The sequence below is a fragment of the Gopherus flavomarginatus genome, chromosome 7, assembly GCF_025201925.1.
Source record: "Gopherus flavomarginatus isolate rGopFla2 chromosome 7, rGopFla2.mat.asm, whole genome shotgun sequence".
Lineage (NCBI taxonomy): Eukaryota > Metazoa > Chordata > Testudines > Testudinidae > Gopherus > Gopherus flavomarginatus.
The window spans coordinates 29,691,077-29,717,884 of record NC_066623.1 but is presented as its reverse complement, the minus strand read 5'-3'; the positions used below and the strand labels follow the sequence as shown (position 1 = coordinate 29,717,884).

The 26,808-nt window shown below is 39.4% G+C and overlaps 1 protein-coding gene across 5 annotated transcripts; it reads left to right on the top strand.

The window, feature by feature from the left end:
- Positions 1-678: 678 nt before the first annotated feature.
- On the top strand, positions 679-25,065 carry PANK3 (pantothenate kinase 3). Of its 5 annotated transcripts, XR_007775516.1 has the most exons (8): positions 679-1,299; positions 8,244-8,596; positions 9,367-9,620; positions 10,377-10,553; positions 13,405-13,528; positions 15,488-15,613; positions 17,469-17,578; positions 17,991-25,065. XR_007775516.1 is itself a non-coding variant. In XM_050962774.1 (7 exons), the coding sequence occupies exons 1-7, from the start codon at positions 1,272-1,274 to the stop codon at positions 18,039-18,041; spliced, it is 1,113 nt and encodes a 370-aa protein (XP_050818731.1). In that variant the 5' UTR covers positions 679-1,271; the 3' UTR covers positions 18,042-25,065. The 5 variants fall into 5 exon arrangements, 4 of the variants coding, with proteins under 4 accessions (XP_050818731.1, XP_050818732.1, XP_050818733.1 ...); XM_050962774.1 differs by lacking the exon at positions 17,469-17,578; XM_050962775.1 differs by lacking the exon at positions 17,991-25,065 and having other exon boundaries at positions 17,469-17,980.
- The last annotated feature ends 1,743 nt before the right edge of the window (positions 25,066-26,808 follow it).

Genomic DNA, 26,808 nt, shown 5'->3' with positions numbered 1-26,808 from the left:
GAGAGAAAGATGAGCGGGTCGCGTCAGGAACAGGCGACGGGAAGGGGAGGGGGAGCTGGAAGAGGCGGCGGTCTGTGATTGGTCGGCGGTGGGTGGGGTGAGCGGTGCTGTTCTCGCGGCGGGGGGGGAGCTGGGGCGCCGAGGCCGCGCTGCTTGTTGGGAGTTGTAGGCAAAGCCTGCTGGCTTGCGCCTGACGTCCTGCATCTCCCATCGTGCCACGCGCACAGTAAGGCGGAAAGAGGAGGGTGGCGCGGGGCAAGCTGGGCGCTGTAGGTCGAGAACGGCTCCTAGGCGCCTAACAGACTGCGGCTCCCATCGTTCCTTGCGCGGGACCCTGGAGCCGGGGCGGAGAGGGCAGCGCTGCGGTAGCTGCAATCGAGGCGGGCGGACTAGAAGCTGAGGAGCCGCGGAGTCTCCCTCTCTCCCTCCCCATCGTGTGGAACCCTAGAGCGGCCGCGGCTCCCTGGTGCCGGCCGCCATCTTGTGCTGTTGGGAGCCCAGTGGGGCATCCGGAGCCCCGGCCACGAAGGTGGAGTGCGAGTGGGGCCGCCCCTCTCCTCCCAGCTGCCTGGACCCGCTTCCATCGCCTCAGGGCCCTGTCGCGGCAGAGGACCCGCCTCGAGAAAGCGGCTTCCCCTCCGCCGCAGGCCTGCCGCCACACCCGTCTAGAGAAGCTACACCCTGAGCCGTAGGTGCTGCGAGCAGGAGCACACGCCTCTTCCTCCATACCCCCTTCACCCATAGCCCACGTAGGTCGTGCCGCCGCAACAGCAGCAAACAGGAGCAGCCCCACAGAGAGGGAAGCCGTGTCCACCCCAGCAGGACTTGCACTGCCCTAGAACTGATGCCACCGTCGCCTAGAGGAGGCGGGTCCTCCTAACGGAGCCCTGCCCGGGCTCCAGGGGCCAGGTCTTTGCCTCTTTACTCCACCCAGCCTGGAGAGACACTCCTTACCAGCCTAATCTAGGGAGGAGACACTTCTTCCCGCCCCCACGCTTGTGCCTCTTCCCCTGAACTAGAAAAACAGATCAGGTGCTGCTGCTATCCCAGACCTTGAGGAGACGCCCACTGACTGAACTCTGCTGCTCTCTACCACCCACGAGCCCGACGCACCAGATCAGGAGATAGAGACCCAGCCCTGACAAGCTGCTGACGCGTCCCGCCCCATCAGGAGAGAGAGAAAGAGACCCATTCAGAGGTGCTGCTCCTGCTCCACGCACCCACCAATATCAGGAGAGGAAGCTACACAGAGCTACTGCAACTGCAAAGACATGAAGATCAAGGATGCTAAGAAACCATGTGAGCCTGGGTGTAATTACACACTTTGATTTAGGAAGGAAGAGGCGTTTATTTTCCCTTTGTGGGTGGGCTGGAAAAACTGGTGTAAAATCGGGCTCCCTTTCGTCAAATTGATCTTGCTTATAAGTACAGAAGTTTTCTATTTATGTGAATCTCTTCAGCTCTTGGCTGGCTGTTCTAGAAAATCAGCTGAGCTCTGAAATCATGTTTCTTTAGCAACTAAAATCGTGTTTGGTTTTTTTTAAATATATGGGAGGCCCATGTGATGGGAGCTACATAAGTAGTTACATAATAAAGTGTTTCTGATGGGAGGGCTTTTTGCAGGTGGAAGGAAGGACAGGGATTATGTTTTGAGGGGGTGAGGAGCATGAGACTTTATTCTGTTAATAACTCATCAGTGTGTCCAAGTTGTGAAGCAGTTGCATGTCAGTGGCCAGTCAGTTACTTGGATATTCTTGTGCCTTATAAAGCTTCTTGAAGGTAGGGTGGGGGAACACAGAAGGAGAACCATATTTTAAAGAATAAATCAGTGTTACAAGGTAACATTAGCTTTTTTTAAGTACTCTTTTCACAAGTGTAGTCCTAATGATATTTCTTACACTTACTACTATTCATTATTGTTTATATTGTGGTAGCACCTAGAGTTCACAACTGGGGATAAAACCTCTGTTACACTGGGTACTAGACACCCATGATATAGAAAAGATAGTCTTTGCCCCACAGAACTTTAAGGCTTTTGGGTAGCACTCATCACCATAGCATATGAACTTACGAGATGTGGGTGAATAGTAGTATTCCCATGTTATGAATGATCAGCTGAGTCACTAAGAAGGTCTCTCTGAGCTGGAAGCCAAGTCCACCTGTTTTGAGTCCCCATCTAGAGATTATCCTTTTCTGTTGGTCAAATTTAAGGAATATCACAGGCTGAAATGTACTGCTTAAAACTAACACAATTAAAGTTTGCAAACTCAAAACAGCCTGACCTTTTCCTGTTTGTGACATTCATTCACTTACTTAAAGTTGCTATCTTATGTGGGTGTGTGTTTTCCCCTTAAAAAAGCTTAATGGTTGAAAAATTATATAGTAAATGTCAGCACCCTACTGCTAGAACAGATGTGATAAAACGCTATTAAATATGCACATCATGGAAGAAGTATTAGTAAGGCTATAAAAGGGGGTTAAAAGCATAAAATTGATTTAAGTTAAGAAAAATACTTAACGCTTATTTTATGCACTAGAAAAAGATTAACTACCCCATATTGTAGTGGAAACTAAGGTTGCTGAGTACACTGCAGAATTGTTCTCAAGTGAACAGTACATTTGTACTGATCTTTAGAAAATGTCTTCTGAACAGAGCGTTTTCTTCTAATGCTGTCTCCAAACTGAAATAGTTTCAGGGAGTGCTGTCAGTCTCTATGATAATGGGCTACACCTCTATAGTAGATCAATATTTTAAAACAATGCTAGTCTGATTGAACATAACTGGTATGAACTGTTAATTTCAGTAGCACCTCTGAGTTGCACAAGTGCTGTAGGGGATCATCAGTGACAAGTCTTAATGGTGTCACTGAACAATTTGAAACTGTCTGAACATGAGAATTAACTGTTTTAGGTCTGTAACTTCAAAGCTTCATATATATTTAATCAATGAATTTTAAGTTTGGCCTGAAGATATTCTTCATTTTATGACAGATAACTGATGAATTTATTAGCGCTCATGGCCAAAAGGGAAAACAAGTGACACTCTAAGCTGTTAATTTTTTTTTCATAGTCATACAAATATATAGGGAATCCTAAAAAGTGTACATATATAATGTGTCACTTTATTTGCTGATACCTGAACAGGCAACAATAGTTTCAGTTTTTTTAAGTGGCCTCATAGACTTTAGGGTCAGAAGGGACCAATATGATCATCTAGTCTGACCTCCTGCACAAAGCAGGCCACAGAATCCTACCCATCCACTTCTATAACAAACCCCTAACCTATGTCTGAGTTATTGAAGTCTTCAGATTGTGGTTTGAAGACCTCAAGCTGCAGAGAATCCACCAGCAAGTGACCCATGGTCTTTGGAACCATTTTCCAACCCTTACTCAGATGAGTTACCCAGTCAAAGTCAATGGACTAACTATTAGGTGTAAGGAGTAAGAACATGAATAAGGACTTGAGAATTAGATCAACTGTATCAGATTTATCCAAATTTATAACTAGACAGTAAATATTCAGTAAATATTGAGGGATATGTCAGTACATAACTGTGTTTTACTGAGCAAATAGCGTGTAAGGGTGGGGGGAAGCCTAAGTCTTGCTTACAAAAGGGGATGCGCCAGTTGCTAACAGATATCAAGTGAAATAGGTTAAAAAGCATTAAGAACAAGTGTAGACAATATGGAACCATGTTCAACACAATTAAAGCATGGTTACAATGGGTAAATTTCCTAGTGTAAATGGGGTTATAATAAAATACTGGCACCCCAGTTAGTCCTCTGCAGCTTTAACAATGATGTTATGAATTCTAAGAAATGCCCCCACTTCTTGTTTTTTGCTTTTAAAAAAACCAACAAATTCTCTCTATTGTTAGTACTAGTGTATCTCCACTGATGGTAGAGACAGTGAAAGTGAAGCCTAGTTCTCTCAGAGAAGATTTTCTCTGAGGGCAACTAGGCTTCACACTGTCACATTTTCTAGTGGAATGCATTGACGATTTTGAAAATATATCTTAGCTGAACATACTTTTAACCCCACTTTGAAAGCATTGGGAGATGGCAGCCGTCATGGAAGAGGAGATTTCTTTGTAGAAATTGTTGCAAAAGAAATGTAATAAGACTAAAGAATAACAGTAGTCATAACTTGGCATCTGCCTAGCTATTGCTCGATGGCAGCTTTTCTTTACCACAGCAGAGGTGACTTTTGGAGGCATTTGAAAGAAAGGATGGTACTTGCTTTACAGATTTTGACAGTTTTTCTAATTCCTATGGGGCAGTGTGAGAGGGCATGTGAAGGTGTTTGTGGGCAAATGCAACACAAGTAACTTCTGTAAATTATTGGTTGAAAGATTTTCATGTACCTGATGTTGCTAAGACAACTATATCATGACATTCTTAGTCACAACTGATTCTCATTTGACTGAGAAACTTGTAATGAATGGGAAAGGGCTTCTTTTTTTATGTAAGAAGAAAGTATTTCTTGGTAACAGGCATTTGTACATTCTGTTTAATCACAAAACCAGAGAAGTAATTTAAGAGCTAGAAAGATACAGTTCTTGGAAAGACTGGAGAGAGGGATTTTTGTAGAAGATAACATGGCATGTGACATTTTCTGTCATCCATTTTCTTTTTTACAGGCTTAACTTTGATTATTATAGACAAGTTTCAGGTTAATAATTTTCCTGACACTGAGCTGCCTTTTGTGGGTGCTTGATTTAAATTCTGAACGGTAAGATTACTGCCTTCCAACACGCAGCTGGAGGGGATAACATCTGACACACCTACTAGTCAAAGTTCTTATTTGTGAGGAGGGTTGTTTACAAGTCCAAATGTGGCAAGTTTGGGGACACCTACAGCAAAAAATTAGTTTGTTAGAGAGCTGCTGAAATAATACAAATTTTCATATATTGTAAGTGATAACATTTTCAATGTTTAAGAACTTCAAGCAAGTTAATTCTTTCACTAATGTAATGTGTATAAGATTTATATTGGATATAAATGTTGCTACTAAACCGTACTGTTGATGCAAGTTGATTTAGAACTCAAATTCTGTGTCATGTAGTTTTCATATACATGTGGACGCTTGTTTACATTCTGTTGGGAGAGAAACAATATCAAAGTTCAATATGTATGCTTTTGCCGTTTTTCTACCATCTGACTCAGAAGAGTTGGAAACACACAGATTTGAACTAACTACTTTCTCAATTCATCTTTGTTCCCCAGCAGTTAGATTATATATACAAATTGTACTATTGATATTTGCCTAAAACTTAACCTGTAAATAATCAAGAGTTTAAAAACGAGTGGAAAAACTAATTAGTCTACTAGCTGATTAAACTGAAGTATATGCTTATGCATTTGCTTTAGTGCAGTCTGGTTAGAAGTAAGATTTGGGTTAGTTTTGATGACAGACAAAACCTATTTACCCAACAAGATCTATGCTAGAAGTCATATTTTAGAGATGAGTTAAATAACTAGATTATGTGATATTATATAGGTGTTTTGTAAAGTGCTCTTGCATTGCTATCTAATTGAAATTGAGATTTTCAAGCTGTTGCATGAAATTTTGCATTTTCATGTTTAAGATGTTGGTGCTGTATATGTCTGAGACAGTACCTTAACTATCATTTCCTGATATTTGCAAGTTTCCTTTCTTCTAACGCTCACCTTTCTTTGTGGGAGAGACCTTAACTGAGCATTGCCTGGTTTTCTAATGTTCTAATGAAGTCCAACACCCAAGAATATCACAGGAATAGATGGCATTGTTTTGTAGCAGCCCCGTGCAGTCAGTCTTCGAAACCTAATCTCATGGGCTAAGAACAGCTTGCTTCCTCTTTTTTTCTGTCAATTGCTTCCAAGTGTATTGGACCCTTAGAAGGACAAGTACAAGGTATATTCTGTGAGGACAACAGCTGAAATTTTCTATCTCGTTTCCAAATGGCTCAGGGGAAGAATAGAGAAATCAGAAAAGGAAAAGGCAAGAATGCTCTCCTTCCCCTGACTAGATCTTAGGGTTGGGAGCTCTCCCCAGCCAGGCATAGTTCTACAACCATTACACTTCCAGCATAGTGTTGAGGAGGTGGTCTCAGTCAACTCAAGATTTTCCTTGGTTTTGCGATCATACTGCCATCAGTCTATCCTTAGCCCACTCATCCAAAGAAACAGTCATGGCCATAGAATCCTCTTGTACATCCCAAGTCCCGCACTGTAGATGCTGTATCAAACCACTCTCAAAGGCAAGAAGGCCTCAAAATTAACTCCCTTGATGAATCAGGTAGAACATAAGGTGAAAAGAAAATCTCCATTTTGGAGCATGCCCCATTTCAGAGATGCATCAACGTCTTATATAGAGAGGTCATAGACCTTGTATAAGGAAATGTACAAACTAGATGTGAAATCCTCTGGCAGTGTCATAACTGGTCCAGAGGTGGTGATGCAAGCAGGAAGTAGTGCCTGGAGCTTGAGCAAACTGTATCTAAATAGCGTTAGAACCAGAACTTCTCTTGTTGTCATCCGTATGTTAATCTTGCTGACTGATCAGCACCCACAGCGAGATTCTATGAAGGGGAAATGTATATGTGCTTACCTGTATTTTCTTTCACATAATAAAGATACACATAATGAGCCCATCTTAGGCAGCTTCTACTGAGTGAGGGATTCAAGAGTGTGAAAAGATGACAAAGACTCCAGCAGTATGGAAATTCTCAACTAGTTGGCTCTTCAGGAGTAGGGTTTGTTTTGGTGTGTTTTGTTTTTGTTTTTTTAACAGTCTGGTTCTAGCTCTAGCCTGCTTACAGCTCTAGAGACCTATTGTAAGATTGGTAAACCTGGATATATTTTCCTATTTTTGTCACTGTCAAGGTGCACAGCTGGCTCCTACAGTGCCCTGCATATAACCCACTTAGTAAGAAAGCAAAATGCTGCTGTTTTTCCTGGGAGCAAATTTCATATAAACTAAATTATTATGGTTTATATAACCAAGAAACCTCTCTGAAAAAGGTTCTCACCTACGTTTCATAGTTCTAATATAGACAGTGAACTAGTGGCATTTTGCATGGTAAATGCAGTAAAACAACCCCCCAAAACCTCCCTATGTTAAGGTTGCAACCTTTTCACAAGTAAAAGGTTTTTTTAAATTTCTTTTAAAACCCATTGACCAGAACTGACTTAACTATGTTCTAGGGTTCTATCATCTTCTGACATGAGGTAGAAGGAAAAAATCTGATCTTTCTCTAAACTCTGTAATTTGGTGTCAAGAATACCCTCCTTCCAATAGCGAGTAGATATCCAATACAGCTTTCTTTTGGGGGTAACACTCGCATAAAAATGTTCCAAGTTGAAAAATGGGAAGCTTTTCATCTTAAGCTGGCTTTCTGTTTCCCTCAACTGTTTTTTTTTTTTTGTTTGTTTGCTTTGTGCCTGTTTTTTATTGGGAATTCAAGAAGCATACACTCGTTCTTGTAAATCAAATTAAAGTTCCAAAGACTGGTAGGTGTCTAAATACATGCAGTGAAGGAAATGTGATTGAGACAAAATACCAGTATTTCAGTAGCATTGGCAGTGTTTCTTAACAAAGATGACTTCTGTTTTCATACAAGAAATTCCCTTTTTTGAGGAAAAAGGTATACAAACACTAGCTGGAACCCAAACTCAGTAACATTCAGTATCTTGCATATTTTTTTAATACACGTCCTTGATACTAGTACTCTGCAGTTTCTGAGAGCTAGACAACAATTCCTTTTTTATCTCCAGGAATTAGCTATCTTGGTTCTATTGTACTTCAGAAATCAGTGGAAAAGTGCCTATTTCTCAGAAGAATTATTAAATGTATTATGGTCAGGAGAAAATGGGTCTTGGAAAATTTTAGGTAAACGTCCTCTTTAAAAGGCTGTGGGGAGTAGAATACTTTACAGTACATCTGTTCGAGCATCGTGTTAGTGGATTTGAATTAGCTTGGGAGACCACATGAAGTTGGGGGAAGAGGAATAAGTTACTTCGTATTTTGGTTTTAACCAGGTCCAGTGGAGTACATTTTGCAAAGATAACTTCAAAGGGGTGGCTGATAACGTCACTTTTTTTCTTATCTGGTTCCAAACTTTAAATTCTTCCCTAGCATTGAAGAAAACAAAGAATTAATTTTTCTAGTTCGAAGAGTATTCAGTCTTTGTAATATCAATTTAAGTGATGTATCAGTTTGGCTTTTTCACAGTGTTAATGTAATACTTTTTCCATCTCCACAGCTTTTCCATGGTTTGGCATGGACATTGGGGGAACACTGGTGAAACTTGCATATTTTGAACCTATTGATATCACTGCAGAAGAGGAGCAGGAGGAAGTTGAAAGCTTGAAGAGCATCCGCAAATATTTGACTTCCAATATAGCCTATGGATCCACTGGTATTCGAGATGTCCACCTTGAACTGAAAGACTTGACACTTTTTGGCCGAAGGGGAAACTTGCACTTTATTCGATTCCCAACTCATGATTTGCCTACTTTTATCCAAATGGGAAGAAATAAAAACTTTTCAACACTACACACGGTGCTTTGCGCCACTGGAGGTGGCGCTTATAAGTTTGAAGAAGATTTTCGCACAGTAGGTAGCCTACCTTCCCTAGTACTGTAGTCTTTGTTTAAAAAAACAAATAGACAAAATTGGTCACAGCTATTTTAGCAGTAGAAGATAGGCAGTGTCTTTCTGGGACAATCTTTTCATACCTTTGACATGCAAAGGCGAAGTAACTACTTGTTAAATGCAGTAACCTCAGAAATGTTCTGTTGGTATTATTAATAATCAGATTTTTTTTTTAAAAAAAAAGGAAGATGAGATTTGGCATTAGTAATATGGATCTGGTTGAAAAATCTTAATTAAAAGATTACATTAATGAGTTGAGACATCTGGGTACTAAGTGATTTATTTATTATATATATATAGGACATATATATATTATTAGTGTTTCTGTGTTAGGAAACATTTTAGTATTAAACATTGACGGAAGCCAGGTAGACTGCAGGTTAGGTTTCTTACAATCCTTGAAGTAATGATTAAGTTAAATAGGGCATTGTTTAATTTTTAAGTAGTCAGGAACTTTTTCTTTTTTAGTATCTTACAAATGAGCGTTTTGCCTTTTAAGGTACACAGGTTTGCAAATGTGATATTTGACTAATAAAATACTTTGGTATTTTTAAGTGTTTGCTAATTGCTGTAGGTCTTAGCAAAACAAAGTAATTTTTGAACAATGGCTTAAAGCATAAGTGCATGGAAAGCTAACATCATCCATCTTTAGTAGAATGCTAATGGGCTTACTTAAATGTCCCGCATAGTTAGTTCATGAACTGTTAATTTTGTCCTTTCCTTTTTCACAGATTGGAAACCTCCAGTTGCACAAACTGGATGAGCTTGACTGTCTTGTCAAAGGCCTGTTGTATATAGACTCTGTCAGTTTCAATGGCCAGGCAGAGTGCTATTACTTTGAAAATGCCTCAGAACCTGAAAGATGCCAAAAGATGCCTTTTAACTTGGATGACCCATACCCATTATTGGTTGTAAATATTGGTTCAGGAGTCAGTATTTTAGCAGTCCATTCAAAAGACAGCTATAAGAGAGTGACTGGAACAAGGTAGTGACATGAAATATTAAGTTATGATTCTTGTATGGAATAATGACCCTAATATTTTCTTAAGCTTTCAAATAACTTTTTTGCATGTCTTTTCCATTTGATAAACTGATTTCATGTCTTGTTTAATTACCAGCAGCATTAATTGTAAGCTATCTTCATGGCTTTAAGAAGGTGTAGGTTTTTTTTTCTGCTGTGTGGCCTGCAACAGGCGACTAATATCAGTATTGTGTGGTTTTAGGTTTATAACATTTTTTTGATTGCACAGCTTTGTTCCAACATGCTCATGTTTCTTCTGCTCTACTGGAGAAAAATGAGTGTTCACTGAACTGATGCAGAAAGAGGAACAAGGACCTGAAGCCAATGATCAGATGTGGATGCTTCTGGGCATCCTCATCTGAGTTTTCCCTCCCACTGGCACTTTGATACTCACACCTATTTCACTTACCTATTGCAAGTATGAATTTTGATACCTTAACTTAGGTGCACCATAAAAGAATTCTTGAAACAGCAAACACACATTTATTTTTAAAGAGTTTACTTAAGTTTGCAGCTCAATCTTATTATATTTGTGCACATTTAAGCTGAAGCCTGTGTTAACATTGTTGCCATGATTCATAACTGACAACTTTGCTAAGCAATACTAAGCTGTGAGCAAGAAGGCAGACAAAACAGTATTTGAAGGAATGCATTTATAGATTATTTAGTTGCACAATGTGAGAATGCTGTTTAAAAGTCATTCTTTTTCTCTTTCATTAGTTTAGGTGGAGGGACATTTCTAGGTTTATGCAGTTTATTGACTGGTTGTGAAAGTTTTGAAGAAGCTCTTGAAATGGCTTCCAAAGGGGACAGTACACATGCTGATAAGCTTGTCCGGGACATTTATGGAGGGGACTATGAACGTTTTGCCTTGCCAGGATGGGCAGTAGCCTCTAGGTAAGCAAGAGACTCGCTTATTTAACTAAATTAAGGCTCCAGATTTCTCATGGAAGTCACAGATTCCGTGACTACTTCAGTGGCTGGTGAGGCTGGTGCAAGCAGATCAGGCAGCCCCTGGGCCAATCACACCGACTGCTGCTGGTGCAGTTTGGGTGTAGGAAGGGGCTCGGGGCTGGGAGTTGGGGTGAGGGGCAGTGCTTACCTCAGGGTGTGGGGAGGGGGTGGTCCTCCCCAGAAGTGGCAGGCATGTCTCTACAGCTACTAGGCAGAGGGACAGGGGGCTCTCGGCATTGTCCCTGCCTGGAGGCACCACCAGCATAGCTCCCATTGGCTGCGGTTGCCAGTCAATGGGAGCTGCAGAGCTGGAGCTTGTGGCGGGGGCAGCACGTGGAGTCCCCTGGGCCTTCTCTCCCCCTAGGAGCTGCAGGGACATACCCGCCACTTCTGGGGAGCTGCGAGGAGCCTGGTAGGGAGCCTGCCAGCCCTCCTGCCACCAGCAACAGTCTCAGGCCATGCGCTGCTGCTGGTTTTTTTTCCACCCCCTCCCCTCCCCCAGAGCACCCATGGCCTCCTGGCTCAAGTTTTAGTTAGGGGTGTATAGTACAAGTCATGGACAGGTCATGGGCCTGTGAATTTTTGTCCACTGCCTTGACCTGTCCATGACTTTTAGTAAAAATACCTGTGACTAAAATGTAGTCTTAACTATAATGAATTGTTAATGAGGAAGTATTACCTTGTCTTGTCTTAAGACTGAGGTGTTAAGGTTTTAAGAGACCTGTGTTCAGTATCTATTAGCAGAACAGTTTTTGCAGTCTTACTGTTTCAATTACATTACTTCTGTGTTTTTAAAAATACATACAGCTAACCTTTCTGAACATTTTGAAATCGGATAGTAGTAGTTGATTACTAGGTAGAAAGAATGCCAAGGCAGTCCCATTCTGTGTAATTTATTCCTGAAAAACTAAAAAACAGCAAGTGTAGATTTAAAGGAAACAAACAAGTTCCTGCATAGACTATGCAGAGGTCAGAAGGTAGTCAGGCATAGAAAGAGGAAATAAAAATTAATGAAAATGTTTGTCAAACCTTTTTAGTGGCTGGGATCTTTGAGAGCATTGTTTAATCTGACAACTTTCTTCTCCATTTTACAACAGCTCTTCCTGTCTGGGCTTTATTTCCTCACTTTGATTTTTTTTTTTTAGGTTAACAAGTCAGGCACCCAGGCAAAGCATTTTGATTTAACCACTGTTTTTCAGTTATTCAGCATTTCAGAAGCATTCAGTGGGCACTAGATGAATTAGTGTAGTTTTTATACTTGCTGTCTAATGGACATTAAAAAGCTCTTCGACTGGGAAAATATTTTTGGTGATCTTATTGTAGTCATTGGTTTAATTACTTTATTATTCAGTCATTCATATTGCAATTATTTCCTTAGCTTCTGTCAAACACTGTTGCTAGCCTACCACAAGATTTCATAATTGCAAAGTAGTCTTAGGCCTGTCTCAGGATGGTGGGTAATTATGCCATGAGCAAATTTGAGAATTGGGCAGTCCTCCAATGGCGGAAGGTTAGTATTTTACTCTGTTCACTGTTCAGCTTGCTCGTTAGTTGGAGGCTGATGGAGCAGCATCCGTGTTCTTGGAAGCAGAAATGAGGAATGATGAAACTGGAGAATGAGAATAAAATAAACTTGAAGCAAGCATTTAGTCTGAACAAATAATGGGTTTATCAGTCCTGCTAGAAGTATAGAATCATAGATCATTAGAGTTGGAAGGGACCTCAGGAGATCATCTAGTCCAACACCCTGCTCAAAGCAGGACCAATCTCCAAATGGCTCCCTCAAGGATTGAACTCTCAACCCTGGGTTTAGCAGGCCAATGCTCAAACCACTGAGGTATCCCTCCAAGTTGAATGACCGTTTCTATGACTGCATGCATTTCTTTTTCTTTAAATAGGTTCTGCCACTCCCCAGGGAGATCTTACTTCTGATTTTTCTTATTTGCCCTCAATTGGAGTCTATTGTATACCTCCTGTACTCACTTTTTCCCTCCTTCTGAAACTACTAGTGTCTTTAATTTCAGAGGGGCTTGAGATGGGAAACAGTGCTGTTAATTCCATGTTCCCCCAGTTTTGCTTCAGCCACTCCATATGAACAGGATGAGGGTTCTTGTGTCTTCTCCCAGAAAGAGACCACAGGCTGTGATTAGGCCAAACACTGACTAGGTATATGAGCTGAAGTTGCTGGCTTGATGTAGGGCCAGCAGCAGGGCAGAATTCCTAAGCCCTAGGAAAATTAGAATTGTGGCAGCATCAGTAAACTTGTATGATTCTTATGATTATGTAGTCACTTTAAATCCCCAGGGCTATTTTATTATACTTGACATTTTTGTCTTTGGTTATCTTTTTCTCAGTGGCACCTAAAGGCAAGAATGGAGCAAAATAGTTTTGTTTAGTGAAGAAGTGAGGCTGACTTTTCAGAAACTGCAGAATACATCAGTCAGGGTTCAGAATTACCTTTACTTGTTCTAGCTAGTGCTGCAGACTAATCTTGTTTAGCTGTGACTTAAGGTGTTCCTTCAATGGAATTCTGTAGGGTAATCGGAAAGATTTAACTCATTGTCTTAAAACGTTTGGAGGAAGTATATTTCTTTTTAAGGAATGGATGCAGATACATACCTAACCATCCACAATCTCAATGGTCCAATTGCTGTGTTCGATGATCATTTGAAAAGGGGGTCAGTTAAGACTGAGGATAAACAGGAGATGTAATTTCCACTACATCATGGAAACTGTACTCTAAACTTGTTGTAAACGCAAATGTATCACTTTGTATTGTTTTTTCTCTCTCCAGTTTTGGGAATATGATCTACAAAGAGAAGAGAGAATCTGTTCGTAAAGAAGACCTGGCTAGAGCTACACTGGTCACGATCACCAATAATATTGGGTCTATAGCACGGATGTGTGCGGTAAATGAGGTAAATGTTTTTAGTCAGAGGGTGAGCTGGGGGAGGGAAATCAAAACATTTCATACATGTAGTGTGATGGCTTTCAGTCATTCAGAGGACTAGTAGTATAAAACACTTTTTTTTCTTTTTTCCCATTTCACGTCCTTTATCAAATTCCTAGCTGAGGCCGTTTGGTTCTGTTAACTTGGCATCAGGTCAGAATACTTTTATTACCTTTTGGGAAGGTTCATAAGGCTTGAGAATTTACTTTGTAGTGGCAAATAAAATGTTTTTTCTGATCAACAGTGGTGGTGAAAAGGCTTTGTTTTTGGCTGAATTTTAGCTATTTTTTTTTAAGTTACGCTTATAATTATTTCTGAATTAACATTTGAAATGTTAATTTATGTGAAATTGGTGTTCTCTTCCTGAGGCTCCTCTTCTCAGAACTTTGCCAGATAGCATCAGGATAAACTTGAGATTCATTTTCATTATGGGTACTCAAAGCTCCATACAGCAGTGGACAGCCAAGAAGCATTGATCAACACAGGAAGACACTGAAACTAGTAATAAAAGGACCAAATGGTGGCTGCTGAGGTATAGGGTAGTGGAAACCCATTTCCCTTCACCAGCAAGCTATGGATGAGAAGAGAGCTTTTTCCAGCTTCAGCAACTGAGCTAGAGTGGAGATTCCTTAATAGTTACCTAGTAGCCAGAAGCCTGTGTGAAATATGGACCCTGCTTGGAGTCTTCCAGGACAGCACTGTTAAAAATTCAAGGACCTTTACTTTCCAGGATAGGAAGTGGGCAAGATGGCTTTTGCATATGGATGCTATGTTTGACATCACAGTTGGTGATCCCCTTCCCTCTTCTTTCATATCTGCCCCAGGCTAGTAAGTTGTTGGTTGTTTTTTTTTTGTTTGTTTGTTTTTTTCTGCCCCCACCCTCTTCCTCCCAAACCCTAGTATAATCTATGAAGGGGATAAGGTTGAGAGTACATACCAGTAACTTAATGCTAAAGTACCTTACAGGGAATGTTGTCATTATCCTACAGCTAAGCATAGTGAACCTAGGCATGTCAAGTTATTGTACCTTAAAGTAAGAGAATAAATAGCTGAGGCATCAAAATCAACCTTAATTGTATTTAGATTTTTCCTACCTCTGTCCAGTATTAACACCCAGGTTGTTTGGGTGCTTAAACTGTATTTCTGTACCTTTTTAAATTATGAACTTGTCTGCTCTTCCCACACCTTTATCTTTACAAGTGTCAGTCCTTTGAGTATAGATAGTGGCTGGTCCTACTGCACAAGTTTCTGGAACAATTTGGATGTGAATATTCACATCAGTCATTTTGTTAGAACTTTAGTAAAGCATTCTTGTGTTTTTTATATACTTAATTCTCAGACTCCTTCAGTTATTGGAGCTTAATCTTGCCATCAGTGAGTGTCAGCTTTATTTTCAACTTCAATGTCCCCATAACTGGAAAATGCAATGAAAATTTTGAAAAAATTCTTAAACTACACTAAACTAAAAGTACATATTAAATGTGAACTCTGGAGTCTCACTTCAAATTGACTTCTACCATCATTCATTAACAGCTGAAGAAGAAGTGAACATCTGGAATGTCTCATTGTCTTCGGCTTCTTTACAGTGCTGCCTTGTTGCATATGGATCAAGCAGCATTGTACAGGGCTATGAAGGCATTAAGTCTTGCTCTACCAAGAATAAGTACATTTGTTTTAGTTGGACTTTTAGTTAGGCTATATCCGTGGTTTGAAATACTTTGATATTTTCAAATTACATTACAGTAGTTTTTTTGTAAGTCTCGATCTTTTGTTTTAAGGATCTGTACTCTTCCCCTCTACTCTGAAGCATTCAATATTTAAACCTTTTTGTGACAACCTGTTTTCTTCTCGTCCTGGCTTTTTAAAGCCAGACTGGACAGTGAGGAAACTTGTCATAACACTCGTACTGTTTTCTTTCCTTTTTTAGAAAATAAACAGAGTTGTCTTTGTTGGTAACTTTTTGCGTGTGAACACTTTGTCAATGAAGCTTCTTGCATATGCACTGGATTACTGGTCAAAAGGCCAGCTGAAGGCCTTATTCCTAGAACATGAGGTAAGCAAAGGACACTACATGTACATATGTGGTGTGCCTTATCCTTAATTCCCAATACCTATTTTAAATGACCGCATAACTGTAATATCCAGTCACCTTGCAAATATTTATAAAACTCACAGTAGTATCACTTTTGTCTTATTTTTCCTAGCCTATAGAGAAATAGCTGGTTTTGTGTAGGTGGTTGAGAGTATACATAAAGAAATAGAAGGCAAGATAAGTCCAAGGAATGGATTTTGACTTTACTTGTGAAAAGTTAATTTTGTAGTAATTTTCTTGCATCAATGAATTCTGGAGTCTGCTTCTGTCCTCTGTATTAGTAAGCCACATCCTGTGTGTGGACCATTACATTGTTCTGATGGAACAGCTATTACAGCATATCACAGTTACGGAGGGGGAGCAGTAGCGAGTGCCACTCCCATCTGGGGACTTCGAATGGGATACCAACACAAAAGAAGGCATCAGAATATGTTTTGCTTTGCTTTCTACCAGGTGAAGCATTTCAGGGTATCTGGCTTCAGCCACACAATTTCAATTATTGAAACTTATCTAGGAATTAATACATAAATCAAAGTAGCCAGGTCTGTCTCTTATTCAGGTGGGACAGTCTTCTGGTCAGTTAAATTAAATAGTCATTTTTCCACAGGAGCTACTAGCATTTAGATGGATTCAAATGGTTATGGACTGTATTAATTTGAGGGCAGATTTTCTCAGGAGTTGAAGATGTAAGGGAATACGGTTCAATTCCCTGTTTCAACCTGCATCATCTCAGTTTTTACAAGGTTCAGCTTTAACAAATTCTTTTTAATCCAGATATTGTTTCAGTGAGGTATTGAAAATTCTGGAAGATGTAGAGCTAGGTGTAATATATATATATCACAGGCACTTAACTCAGATTGTCTCAGCCATTCCCCCAACAGTTTCTCATATATCTATTTCATGCGGAGGTTAGAATCTGGTATTCTGGGACTCTATAGGTAAGCATCGGGAAGAAATAGTTGCCTATATCAGTTCTCTGGGTTCAGTCTGGGTCCCAGGACTTCGGGGATTTCCTTTCATCCTGTACTTTCTTGGGGACAATACAGGGATATTTGTTTGTCACCAGCTGCTGTAGAGAGGTCCAACAGAATGAATGTGGATATTCTTTCCTTGTCTATGGGTGGAGTATTAGCTACTAGTACCTTTCTGAAGCCCACCTGAGGGATATAGGATGCTGGCAGCTAAAAGTGCTATTGTGTATTTTTGGCTGCTCTTGATTAGCTTGCTTTCATATCTTGAAAGATTAGAAGCCACCCTGACTTCTAATTCTTCCACAACTGATACTTGTAGTGAATGGTCCAAATTCTTGGGAAGGCATTTGTCTACCTTTTTTGGTGGTTGGAGGCTAACTTGGTTGAGGTCAGCCTCTGCTGACATAAGCTAATTCCTCCTACTAGGAGAGGACATGTTCTGGGCTTGAATGCAGACAGTCAGAATTTAAGTCATTTTTTTTTGCTCTAGCAGGGTTTGAAGTTGTTGCCTCTATGTCAGAGGACAGAAAAAAATTAATATGACTTCTATAGAATTACAGAATGCGACTGCTGTGATGGAGGCAGTCTGTATCTGATGTTTTCTTCTACTCCCAGTATTCAGGTTTTCATTTCCGTTGGGAGCATAAGGTGGGAGAAATGGTAGTATCTATAGTAGTAGTGAGTAGTTGAAATTCCTTGCTAGTTCTACTCCTTGGACTTTTAGGGAGTAGATTTTAAGGTATGATTTTTGGGGGACCATGATGGTGGTCTTTTTGTCTTGCATGGGGGAGAAAATTCTTGCTTCCACAGATAGAGAGGTGGTTCTTGTGTTTGTCCACATGCAGCCTAAAGGTCCAGTCCAAAGTATAACTGGCTCTGTTCAGGCCTGAAGAATACCTTTGAGAAACTTAAGGTGGAGAGTTGAAATAAGAAGTGCTGAACTGCTGCCTCAGAGGTAATGTTGAAGTTCAAAGATCAGCCAGCATCTCTGTAGGCTCTTCTCAAAAGCCTTCGGTTTTGGTATATGTGCTCAGATACCACTGATATGTGCCTTCGAAATACATTAGCTGTTATTACAAACAAATGAAAACAAATAATTTTCAGTAATATATAGGCTTTAGTGTGAGGGGAGCAGGGGGAGGCAGTTAACCCAGGGCATGCTAGCTGTTTACAAAATTAAATACTTTTTTTTTTATGTTTTTAGTACGTCAGATACAAGGCAGTATATTACAAATGTATGTTCTTCATACTTAGTGTGAGACTTCCAAGTACCTTTCTGTGGCTAAAAAGGGTATTTCTGAATGCGGAATTTTAATGTGGTAGTTGAAACTTGGAATGACAGCTTTTTTTTTTTTTTTTTTAAACAGGGATACTTTGGTGCTGTTGGTGCTCTTCTTGGATTGCCGAATTTCAGCTGAAGTACCAGATGCCACTACACTGAATTGTTTTCCACTTGGTTGGCATTACTACTACATTGTTTAAGTCAACGGGAACCAAAGGAAAAAAAGCAGCAGTTTTGCTGCAGTTATTTTTAAATTTAAGTGGTAAACTGCTGGATGTTACCATATTAAGGAAATGGGATCTTGCTGTGTAAGGCATTTTTAAGTGAAATACCTGTGGATTTTGCCTTATGATCTCCAGTGCTTGTAGCCAGTTTTGAACTTCTAATATGCAATACATCCTCTGAAAAACAAGCTTCCAAAAGAGAATTCCAGCCCTTTTAGGTGTCCATCCTTTACAATAGTGTGGACTTAAACATGAAGCTTTAGTGCAGAGCAAATATCTTTTGCAGATAATCTGGTGAAAGTGGTTTATTTTGATATTTGTGTGTTTTGTCTCACTACTGCATTGTACTAAGAGCAGAATTGTGTGTTTAAGACAATTGACCTGAAAACACCAAAGTGCCATCAACAGAAAGCAAAGCTTTGTAGTGTAGAAGATCATTTCTCAGTATGACAGCATAAAGTGTTACAGCACTTAATATGTTCCAGTAATTGCAGAATTTTAATGTCTAATGGGAAAATATCTAATTTAGTTTTTTAGCACGTATATTAAGTGAAAATACAGTACTGCATTTCCACATATCTGTACTCTTTTGAAGCTTTACATTTGTTCAGTTCATTTATTGAAAGGTAGATATGGTATTTTGGGAAGATCCCTTTGGATTAGGTTCATGATTCAAGGAACAGCAAGCCTTTAGAAAAGGCATCTGACTTCCAAAATTCCATGACCTTACATTCTAAATCACAAAATTTTGATTTCATTCTCCTCTACTTGTGAAAGTCACCACAAAACTTGCAGAGTATATCTACCGAAAAGAGGCCTGGAACTAAAATTATTTCAGCTTGTAATTCTGTTGCTTTGGCATATCTTTTTGAGGAAGCTTGTACAAATTCTGTCCCTACTCTACCGATCTGAAAACATTTAGTCCTTCATTTCATTAATCTTAAACAAGATATTTCACTTCTAATAGTCTCAAATCTAGGTGGATGATTTTAATTTATCTTGTTTTTGAATTGGAAGTTTGTTTTTGTAGCTCCAGAGTTTGTATTGCAGAGTCAGAAGGACCAGTGTTTAGTATACTTTGTTAAACAATTCCCATTATTGCAAACCGTGGCCTTGGGATAAACTCCATATTCTGAGACTAGCCTTTGTTTTGTCTACATACTGTGTTCTCAGACTATTTTAAATTTTACAATAATTGTTTTACTGTGAGAAGTGTTGCTGCTGCCAGGAGATAAAGGCTTTGGACTAGAAAGACCATGTCAGAAGTCAAGCCAGCTGTGTATGTCAGTGTATTTGTGTGTGTGTGTGTGTGTACCTCAGAAGAAATATCCAATTTTGCAGTAAGTAAATTAATGTTAAGTATTTCCTGTATATGCATAAAAAGCTATATCTGACTAGAACTCATATGTTGGAATTAAACCTGTTTTTTCAATGGATATGACTCTAAATCAAGTAAAAGAGTGAGTATTTGAGAACATTGCTATGTTGCATTACAGTGGCATCTGAACTTCTTAGCCACATTACCTTTCCACATAATATGCATAAAGGGGACTGAAAATAGTAAGTAAAAAATTAATTTTTTCTGGGGTTTGGGGTGTTTTTGTTTTAGTTGAATTCCAGAAAATTTCCTAAGGCCAGAAGTGCAGTGACTCTTCTAGGGGTGAGAAGAAGGCCATTTCATTCAACCCAGCGCAATGCCAACTTCAAATATAGTTTGTCATTGCTGCTGAGTACCTAAGCTAAATTTCCGTTGTGAGGACTTTTAAATTGAGGCTTCAGTCTGGAAAGAAATAGAATCATTTCTAGAACTATGCTTATCATTGAGCAAAGGCAGCATCAATCTACGAAGCAAGTTGGTACAGCTTGGGTAAAGTGTGTCTTTATGAAAGTTGCGAGAAGTTTTACCATGACTGAATGTAAAATCTAGTAGCTTAGTTTAGTTTGCATTAACAGCCAGTAATAGGAAGAAGTAATTTAGACTTGTTTCTTGTCTGAACTTTTCACAGAGAGATTATTTGAAGACTTATTTTTCTGCAGGTTGTATTAGTCTGATACAAAGTTTCACACCCCAGATGCTTGCCTTTCCCGAGGGGTGGAGACTTAATACTTCAGCAACACGTCATGCAGTCTGGCAAAAAACATGTTAGCTAGTCCATATCTGTTGTCATAGATTACTTCTTCCATATACATCCTGTACTACTGGAGCATAAACTGAGAGTTGCTTTTGAAGCAGTATTTCGTAGATTGTATATTTTGACCTGAAGATATTGAAAGTAAGTTTAGCTAAAATATTCTTTTTCCAGTTCTGTAGCAAGGCAGTCTGAGAGACATGACCTTCATAAATTCAAGAAATATTAATTTGATGTAGCCTATGATACATTTTTGAAGTTAACATGGACACCGGAATAAATTCAGAAGTAATTCTTGAATAGCTGTATTGCATATGCTATTAGTATTTCTCATGAGAAATAAGATGCATGTCCTACCTTTATATATTTCTTTCCTTCAACTTTGGAAAAAGTCTGGCTGGCCTATTTTTAGTTCCTTCTGCATAATTTGGTTGTTTCTTCTTACCCCCCCACCATTCTCCCAGAGACTACCAGCAGAGCTTTCTAGCTCTCCTGTAAGTGCACCCCTTGAGATCCATCGTAACAGAGGGTTATTGGTCTTTCGCTGGAGAGTGTTCAGGCACAATTGCTGAGGTTTATTTGGTTATTTTTTTCCAAAAACTTACAAATACACCTTTTTGTCATCCAAGAGTTTCCAGAGATTGATTGGACCTTTAGTGGGGTCACTAAGCATTGTAAGTACAAATGAAAGGAGCTTTAAATTTCTTCATCTAGACCTTTGTATACAGACCAAAAGAACCTTACCAGGGCTCCCTTTAGAGGGAATTGCTGAAGTAGATGAATTTCTTTCCTATCTTCAATGTTTTACTTTGACGTTTGGCATTCCTTTGTTTCAATGCTACTTGGAGTTTCCTTACAGTAAAGGAACTCAAACAAGCTGTCACATGCTATAGCAGAAGAAGTGCAACACCTTTCTTTGCAAGCTTGTGGATCCTCTTGGCTAATGCTGACTTCTCAAAGAGGGAACCACTTTCTTCAAGTAGAGGTTTTCCCCTTGAAAGAAAAAAGGCAAAGCTCATTCTCAGTGTAGCGGGTCTCAGATCAAGCAGCCAGACTAGTGCCTTCAGTTTCTCATGTGATGCCAATGATGTTAGTTTTACTTGCACTGCAACTTCATGTTTGAGCATTATTAGTACCAGTAATACTTTTTGTCACCCCAGACTGTTTACTGTAGATGTGGACAATAATTGTATCAGCATTTTAGATGAGCCACTAGACCAGTCAAGAAGACAGTATGAGCTTTCTGGCCTCCCATCTTCATGGCAAGCTAGTCTACTTTTTTGTTGGAGTAGTTTTGCCTACCAGTTTGTCTCTTCCCTCCTCCCCCCCAATGGGATTTGTCCATGCATTATGTCAGAATGTTTAGCATGTCATTGTGTCTCTGCAATGATGCTTGTTTTTTGTTCCACAAGTACAGGCTGTTTCTGGATGCTTCATTTTTATATGAAGATTTTATGGACTGGTTGGTATGGCTAACAAACCTCTAACCAGTCTCAACAACTTTCTAGTTGGGCTTAAGGTAACTGCACTTTAAGGAACTCTTTTTTGCTACATATTTTGGACCTTTAAATTTAAGACCAAATCTGGAATACTGGCATTGCGTTTTTCTGTTGTCTTTTTTTTTAGTGACTCTAATAGTATTGCCACTTGTATAAACAACTTTTCTATAAAGCATCATTCCATTTAGAATCTGGGAATGTAAAGACTCTGAATAGATCAGTTTTTCCATTTTTTTGTCATTAAGAGTTTTGCTTGCAGTGATATGCATCTAGCAACAAAGCACTTATGAAGCGTCAATACCACATGCCGTGCTATTTAAATTTTTGGTATTAAGAGAGTTGGAAGTCAGGCTGTGTTACCCATTTTCAATCTCTAAGGGATACTTAAGAAAATCTTAACAATTCTGGTTCTTCAACTAATACTTAGTTGTATTGAGAAATTCTATTCCTATTGCATTCAGGTGGTTGGTAATATACGTCATGTATATACATGTAAGGTATTCCTTGCCTTTTTAGTGTGAGGAGGGTAAACAGCCTTTGTTATATTACAATTTTTTATATTCTACCTGAGCCAGTGTAGATATTTAATAAAGCACCACATTTTTGGGAGTGTTTTTTTAAGAAGCTGGCCCATTCTAAATAACTATGGCAATAACTTATATTTCCTAATGTTTTAGGATAGCTGTAGGAGTTAAGCATTTGAAAGTATTTCAAAGTGCTTGCCCTTAGAGCAAAGTTGTGCTCTTTAAAGACTAATCAGTGTCGTCTTATGTTTATTGATCATATAATCTTTCATGCCTTTACTGTTCTGTAAATATCTCATTCATTATAAAACCTCTGTAAATGAATTGTTGGTATCCTAAGGAGACAGATTAGTTTAGTTCATAACAGAATTGGAGACAAGATGGTCTTGTTACTGATTACTTCAAGCAAAACAAGTATTGAGGTTGAACCAATGCAGCTAAATAGGTGTAACCCACTTTCTCCTGCATCTAATTTAATGTGCAGTCAAGCTGACTATTTCTTACGTTCATGTTCTTCTTATGAAACAGATATTTCTCCGTCTTTCCCACATACGGGTATTTAGAAAACCAGCAATGTGTACAGTTGTTGGGTTTTGTTTGGATTAAGGAATTTACACAATATTGAGGATCATACGAAGTATTACCTAGCTTTGTCTCTTACAGAAATAGGTCGACAAGCACTGTTTTATAAATACAGTTAAAGATAAATTTTGATAAAATTCTTCCCCTTCAGGCTAAAGCAGTGTGGCGCAGGAAATTTTCAGCTCATTAAGAATAGAGTTGGTGGGTTAATTGTTGCAAAAACTTAATGAAGCTTATGGAAGTTTGTGTTTGATATGGAGCTGATTGGGGGGGGGGTAGGGGGAAGGGGGGCACTAAGATGTCTTCTCACAGCATAGAGATAATTTCCCCACTTATAGTCCACAAAATGCTTAAGTGCATATTACTAAACCTTGATCAGTTGTATCTGGCTTTTCTTGTTAATATATTCCAAATATTGTTACCAGTATTCTAAAATTTAATAATACCTTTAAAGAAGACTTGAAGATAAAGAACATAAAGTCTGCAAACAAGCCTGTTTTCCAAGATGTTTACCTGCTTAGATCTCTGACATGTATCGCTGTATTATTGTAACACTGACTGCTAAATCCTGCTTGTCTTAGTTACTAAGTAGTCTGTTGGTTTAAATGGGAACTACTCTTAGCAGTAATGAAACATTTGGCCCCAAGATTCTTTTTAAAAAGCCATTCAGATGGGGAAAACTGTAGTGCTACTTTGCATATTGCTGTTGGTGCTAAATCAATTGAAAAATTTAGAATCAAAATAAGTTGTAAATAGAATTAATATTTACGGCCTGGTCCTTTTGACAGACTTGAAGTTTGTCAAGTTGTAAAGATTTCTCATGGCCTTATGTTGAGCTTCCTTTTTTATATATTTGGATTGAAATTCATTAAAGTCAAGACATTCATGGGGCTGGCTTTCTATGCTGCTTTCTGTAAAGCAGATTACATTCAATTTGTGCATTTTATGTCATGGATCACTTTCCATTTCTAGAATTTCAGTCTTAAAACTAGCTTTAGATGTTAATCTTATACTTTCCCATGCTTTGTCATTGTAGCTGTTTAGAGTAGATGAAGTTTTAGTACCAACTACTGTGGGCTCAGCATGCATGTGTCCTGTGTTAGCACTTCAAAAAGTACAGCCATTACTGTAAGGATTTACCATTTTTGTTGAAAATTGTGAGTATTTAAAGTTAATTTTAAAGGTATAACTTGTTAAGTAGTCCTATCCATAAAATAAACTGAAATAGGGTTTCTGAATTGTTAATCTGCAGTAACAGTTTTAATCTGTTCAAATTTCACTATTCCTTCAGCACGGATGTTTTAGACCTTTGTAAATACGAAGTCTTTAAGCATTGGTTTCAGATTGGTTTCAGTTTGAACATTAGAAAAGACTCATTTTAAACAGATTTTTGTAGGAAATGACAATGTTTGGGGGGAAAAAAATAAATTTGCAGTACCAAAAACCTGAAAATTTGTGTTACTTTGGTGTTCAGATTGAGATGGGACATACACAAAAACTTGTCTCTTGTATTTTGATAGTCAGCACCATCTGTTTTTACATTTGTCATTTTAACCATATGTATTTTATCTCTTAATTGCTAGGCAATTTTCTTACCATGTGTAGGCCTTCTAGTGACCAAATCGTACATTCAGAGTTTTTAGTTCCTTAGCAAAAAGGATAGCAAATCCATAAACTCCAAACCCATGTGAGGAGGATATTCTCCATAAGAGCCATTTCAGTTAGTTGCCTTATTCTATTGTATTGTACTTATGTTATGTCTGAGTTTTTGTTTACTGTTCTGACACTGAAGATATGATGTAAAAAGTACAATGTGCTGCAAATTTGTATTAACTTTATTAAATTATATCTTTATGTAAACTGTAGTACATCTCTTGTAAATTGTTTAATTTATTTTTTTCATTTTATAGCTCATTATTGAATGTACAGAATAGATTTAATGTAATTAAGTATTTTCATTCTGGCCAAATTGATTGTGCCTACAATGTAATCCATCCCCATCAAAACTGTATATAACTCTTTACTGCTTGCTTGCATAAATGAGGTTTGGATTTAATTTACTTGTTTGTACTGTATTGCCATAAGCCAACTTTAATATGATGGACCTACTTTTTTGTAGTTTTCTGGTTTTGTTACTGTTCAGTATGAATGTTGAAACAGTACTGTCTTACTTTTTCCTAATAAATAACTCCAGATTGTTCAGTCGTGCCTCCATTGTTCTTTTCTTTTTGCTGCTCTTAGTCAATATGTAGCATCACAAATTGCTGTTGTAATTGATATACTTTGTACTGTTGCATATAACTTAACAGTAGGGGAACATGATGAGACCAGCTCTCCAGCTCTTCTTCCTGTAGAGGAAAACCTGTAAAGAAAAGATTAAATGTGTTTGTGGTATAACTAAATTTTGATGTAGCTGCCATTTTTTAAATGTACAACTCATAAATGGCCATACATTGATAACCTTGAAGAATAGAGGCTGTGCAACAAGTATGACCCTGACAACATCAATGTAAACTTTCACATCAAAACTGTCTTTCTTCCTACCTTGGGAATGTATATTGGTTCCTGCATTCCTGAACAATTCATTGCTACTTGGTGGTATTATACATTGATACATCCTGGCTGTGCTTACTCAGCCTGATAGTTCAGTTCAGTTCAACGCTTACTTGTTACACTGGCTGACTAGCTCATGATTATTTCAAGAATTCTAAATTGCCAGTCAGCCCTCTTGAGCACAAGAAGATGATGCTGCATTCTGGAGAATTGTCCTTTGTTTTCACTAACCAAAGAGCCTAGTTTTGTTTGAGCTGAGGAGTTCTGCAGCTGCTTGGAATGTAAAATACTTTTCTCCATCTCTCAGCTCTGGATGAAAAGCAACATGGGTAGAACATGCACTGAAGTTTAAAGTCATGATGCACGCTAGCCAACTTATTGCACTAATCCTTACAGTAAAAGTTCTTTCCGTTTGTGTGGTGTTAACCCCAAAGATTAGTTTTTAAAAATCCATGCTGATGCTAACCTGATTTTTTTAAATGTTTATATGAATTTTATGTGAATAGTCCATGATTAATCCTCTACATCAGGGGTCGGCAACCTACGGCATACGTGCAAAACACGGCACGCAAGCCGATTTTGAGTGGCACGCAGCTGGCTGCTGTGTTCCCAGCCCCACTGCTCTCCCCTGCGGGGGCAGGAGGCAGAAGCTTGGTCCTGCACAGCCAAGCTTCCCCCCATCCCCCACTTCTTCCCCCAGCGTGGTGCTTTCCTGCCCCTCCCCCTCTCCTTCCCTGCACCAATCAGCTGATGGCCCTAGCAAGGGGGAGGGGAAAGTGCGGCAGAGTGTGCGCAGCTCCGTAGAGGATGCAGAGAGAGGTAGAGATGGAGCCTTGGGGAAGGGGTTGGAACTGGGCATATCCCTTCCAGCCCCCTGCCATGAGCACCCCTATGAGCCGAGCACTCCAGCCTTCTGCCTTGATTCCCCCCCCCCCACACACACACAGCCTTCTGCCCTACATGCCCCAGCCCCCGCACCCCAACACACACTCAGCCTTCTGCCCTGCACCCCCCTAACCCCAGCCCTCTGTCCTGACCCTTGAACCCCCCACACCCCAACACACACCCATCTCTCTGCCCTGCACACACAGCCTTCTGCCCTGCACCCCCACAGCCCCCATCCCTCTGTCCTGACCCTTGAACCCCCCCAAACCCAGCCCTCTGCCCTGACCCCACCCCCAGGTCTAGGGTCCCAGGTGAAGGCCCTGCTTAGCCCGCTGCCAGCCTTGGTGACCAGAACCCCAGGCTGGCAGTGAGCTGAGCAGGCTGGCAGCATAAGATCAGCATTTTAATTTAATTTTAAATGATGCTTCTTAAACATTTTGAAAACCTTTGGTTACTTTACATACAACAATACTTTAGTTTAGTTATATATTATAGACTTGTAGAAAG

What these genes read in the sequence shown, in the direction of transcription:
- PANK3 (XM_050962774.1), top strand. Translation starts at nt 1,272, where the DNA reads ATGAAGATCAAGGATGCTAAGAAACCAT. An exon ending in GGATGGGCAGTAGCCTCTAG is followed by an intron (nt 10,554 to 13,404) that starts GTAAGCAAGAGA and finishes TTCTCTCTCCAG; the next exon opens with TTTTGGGAATATGATCTACA. An exon ending in CCTTATTCCTAGAACATGAG is followed by an intron (nt 15,614 to 17,990) that starts GTAAGCAAAGGA and finishes TTTTTTAAACAG; the next exon opens with GGATACTTTGGTGCTGTTGG.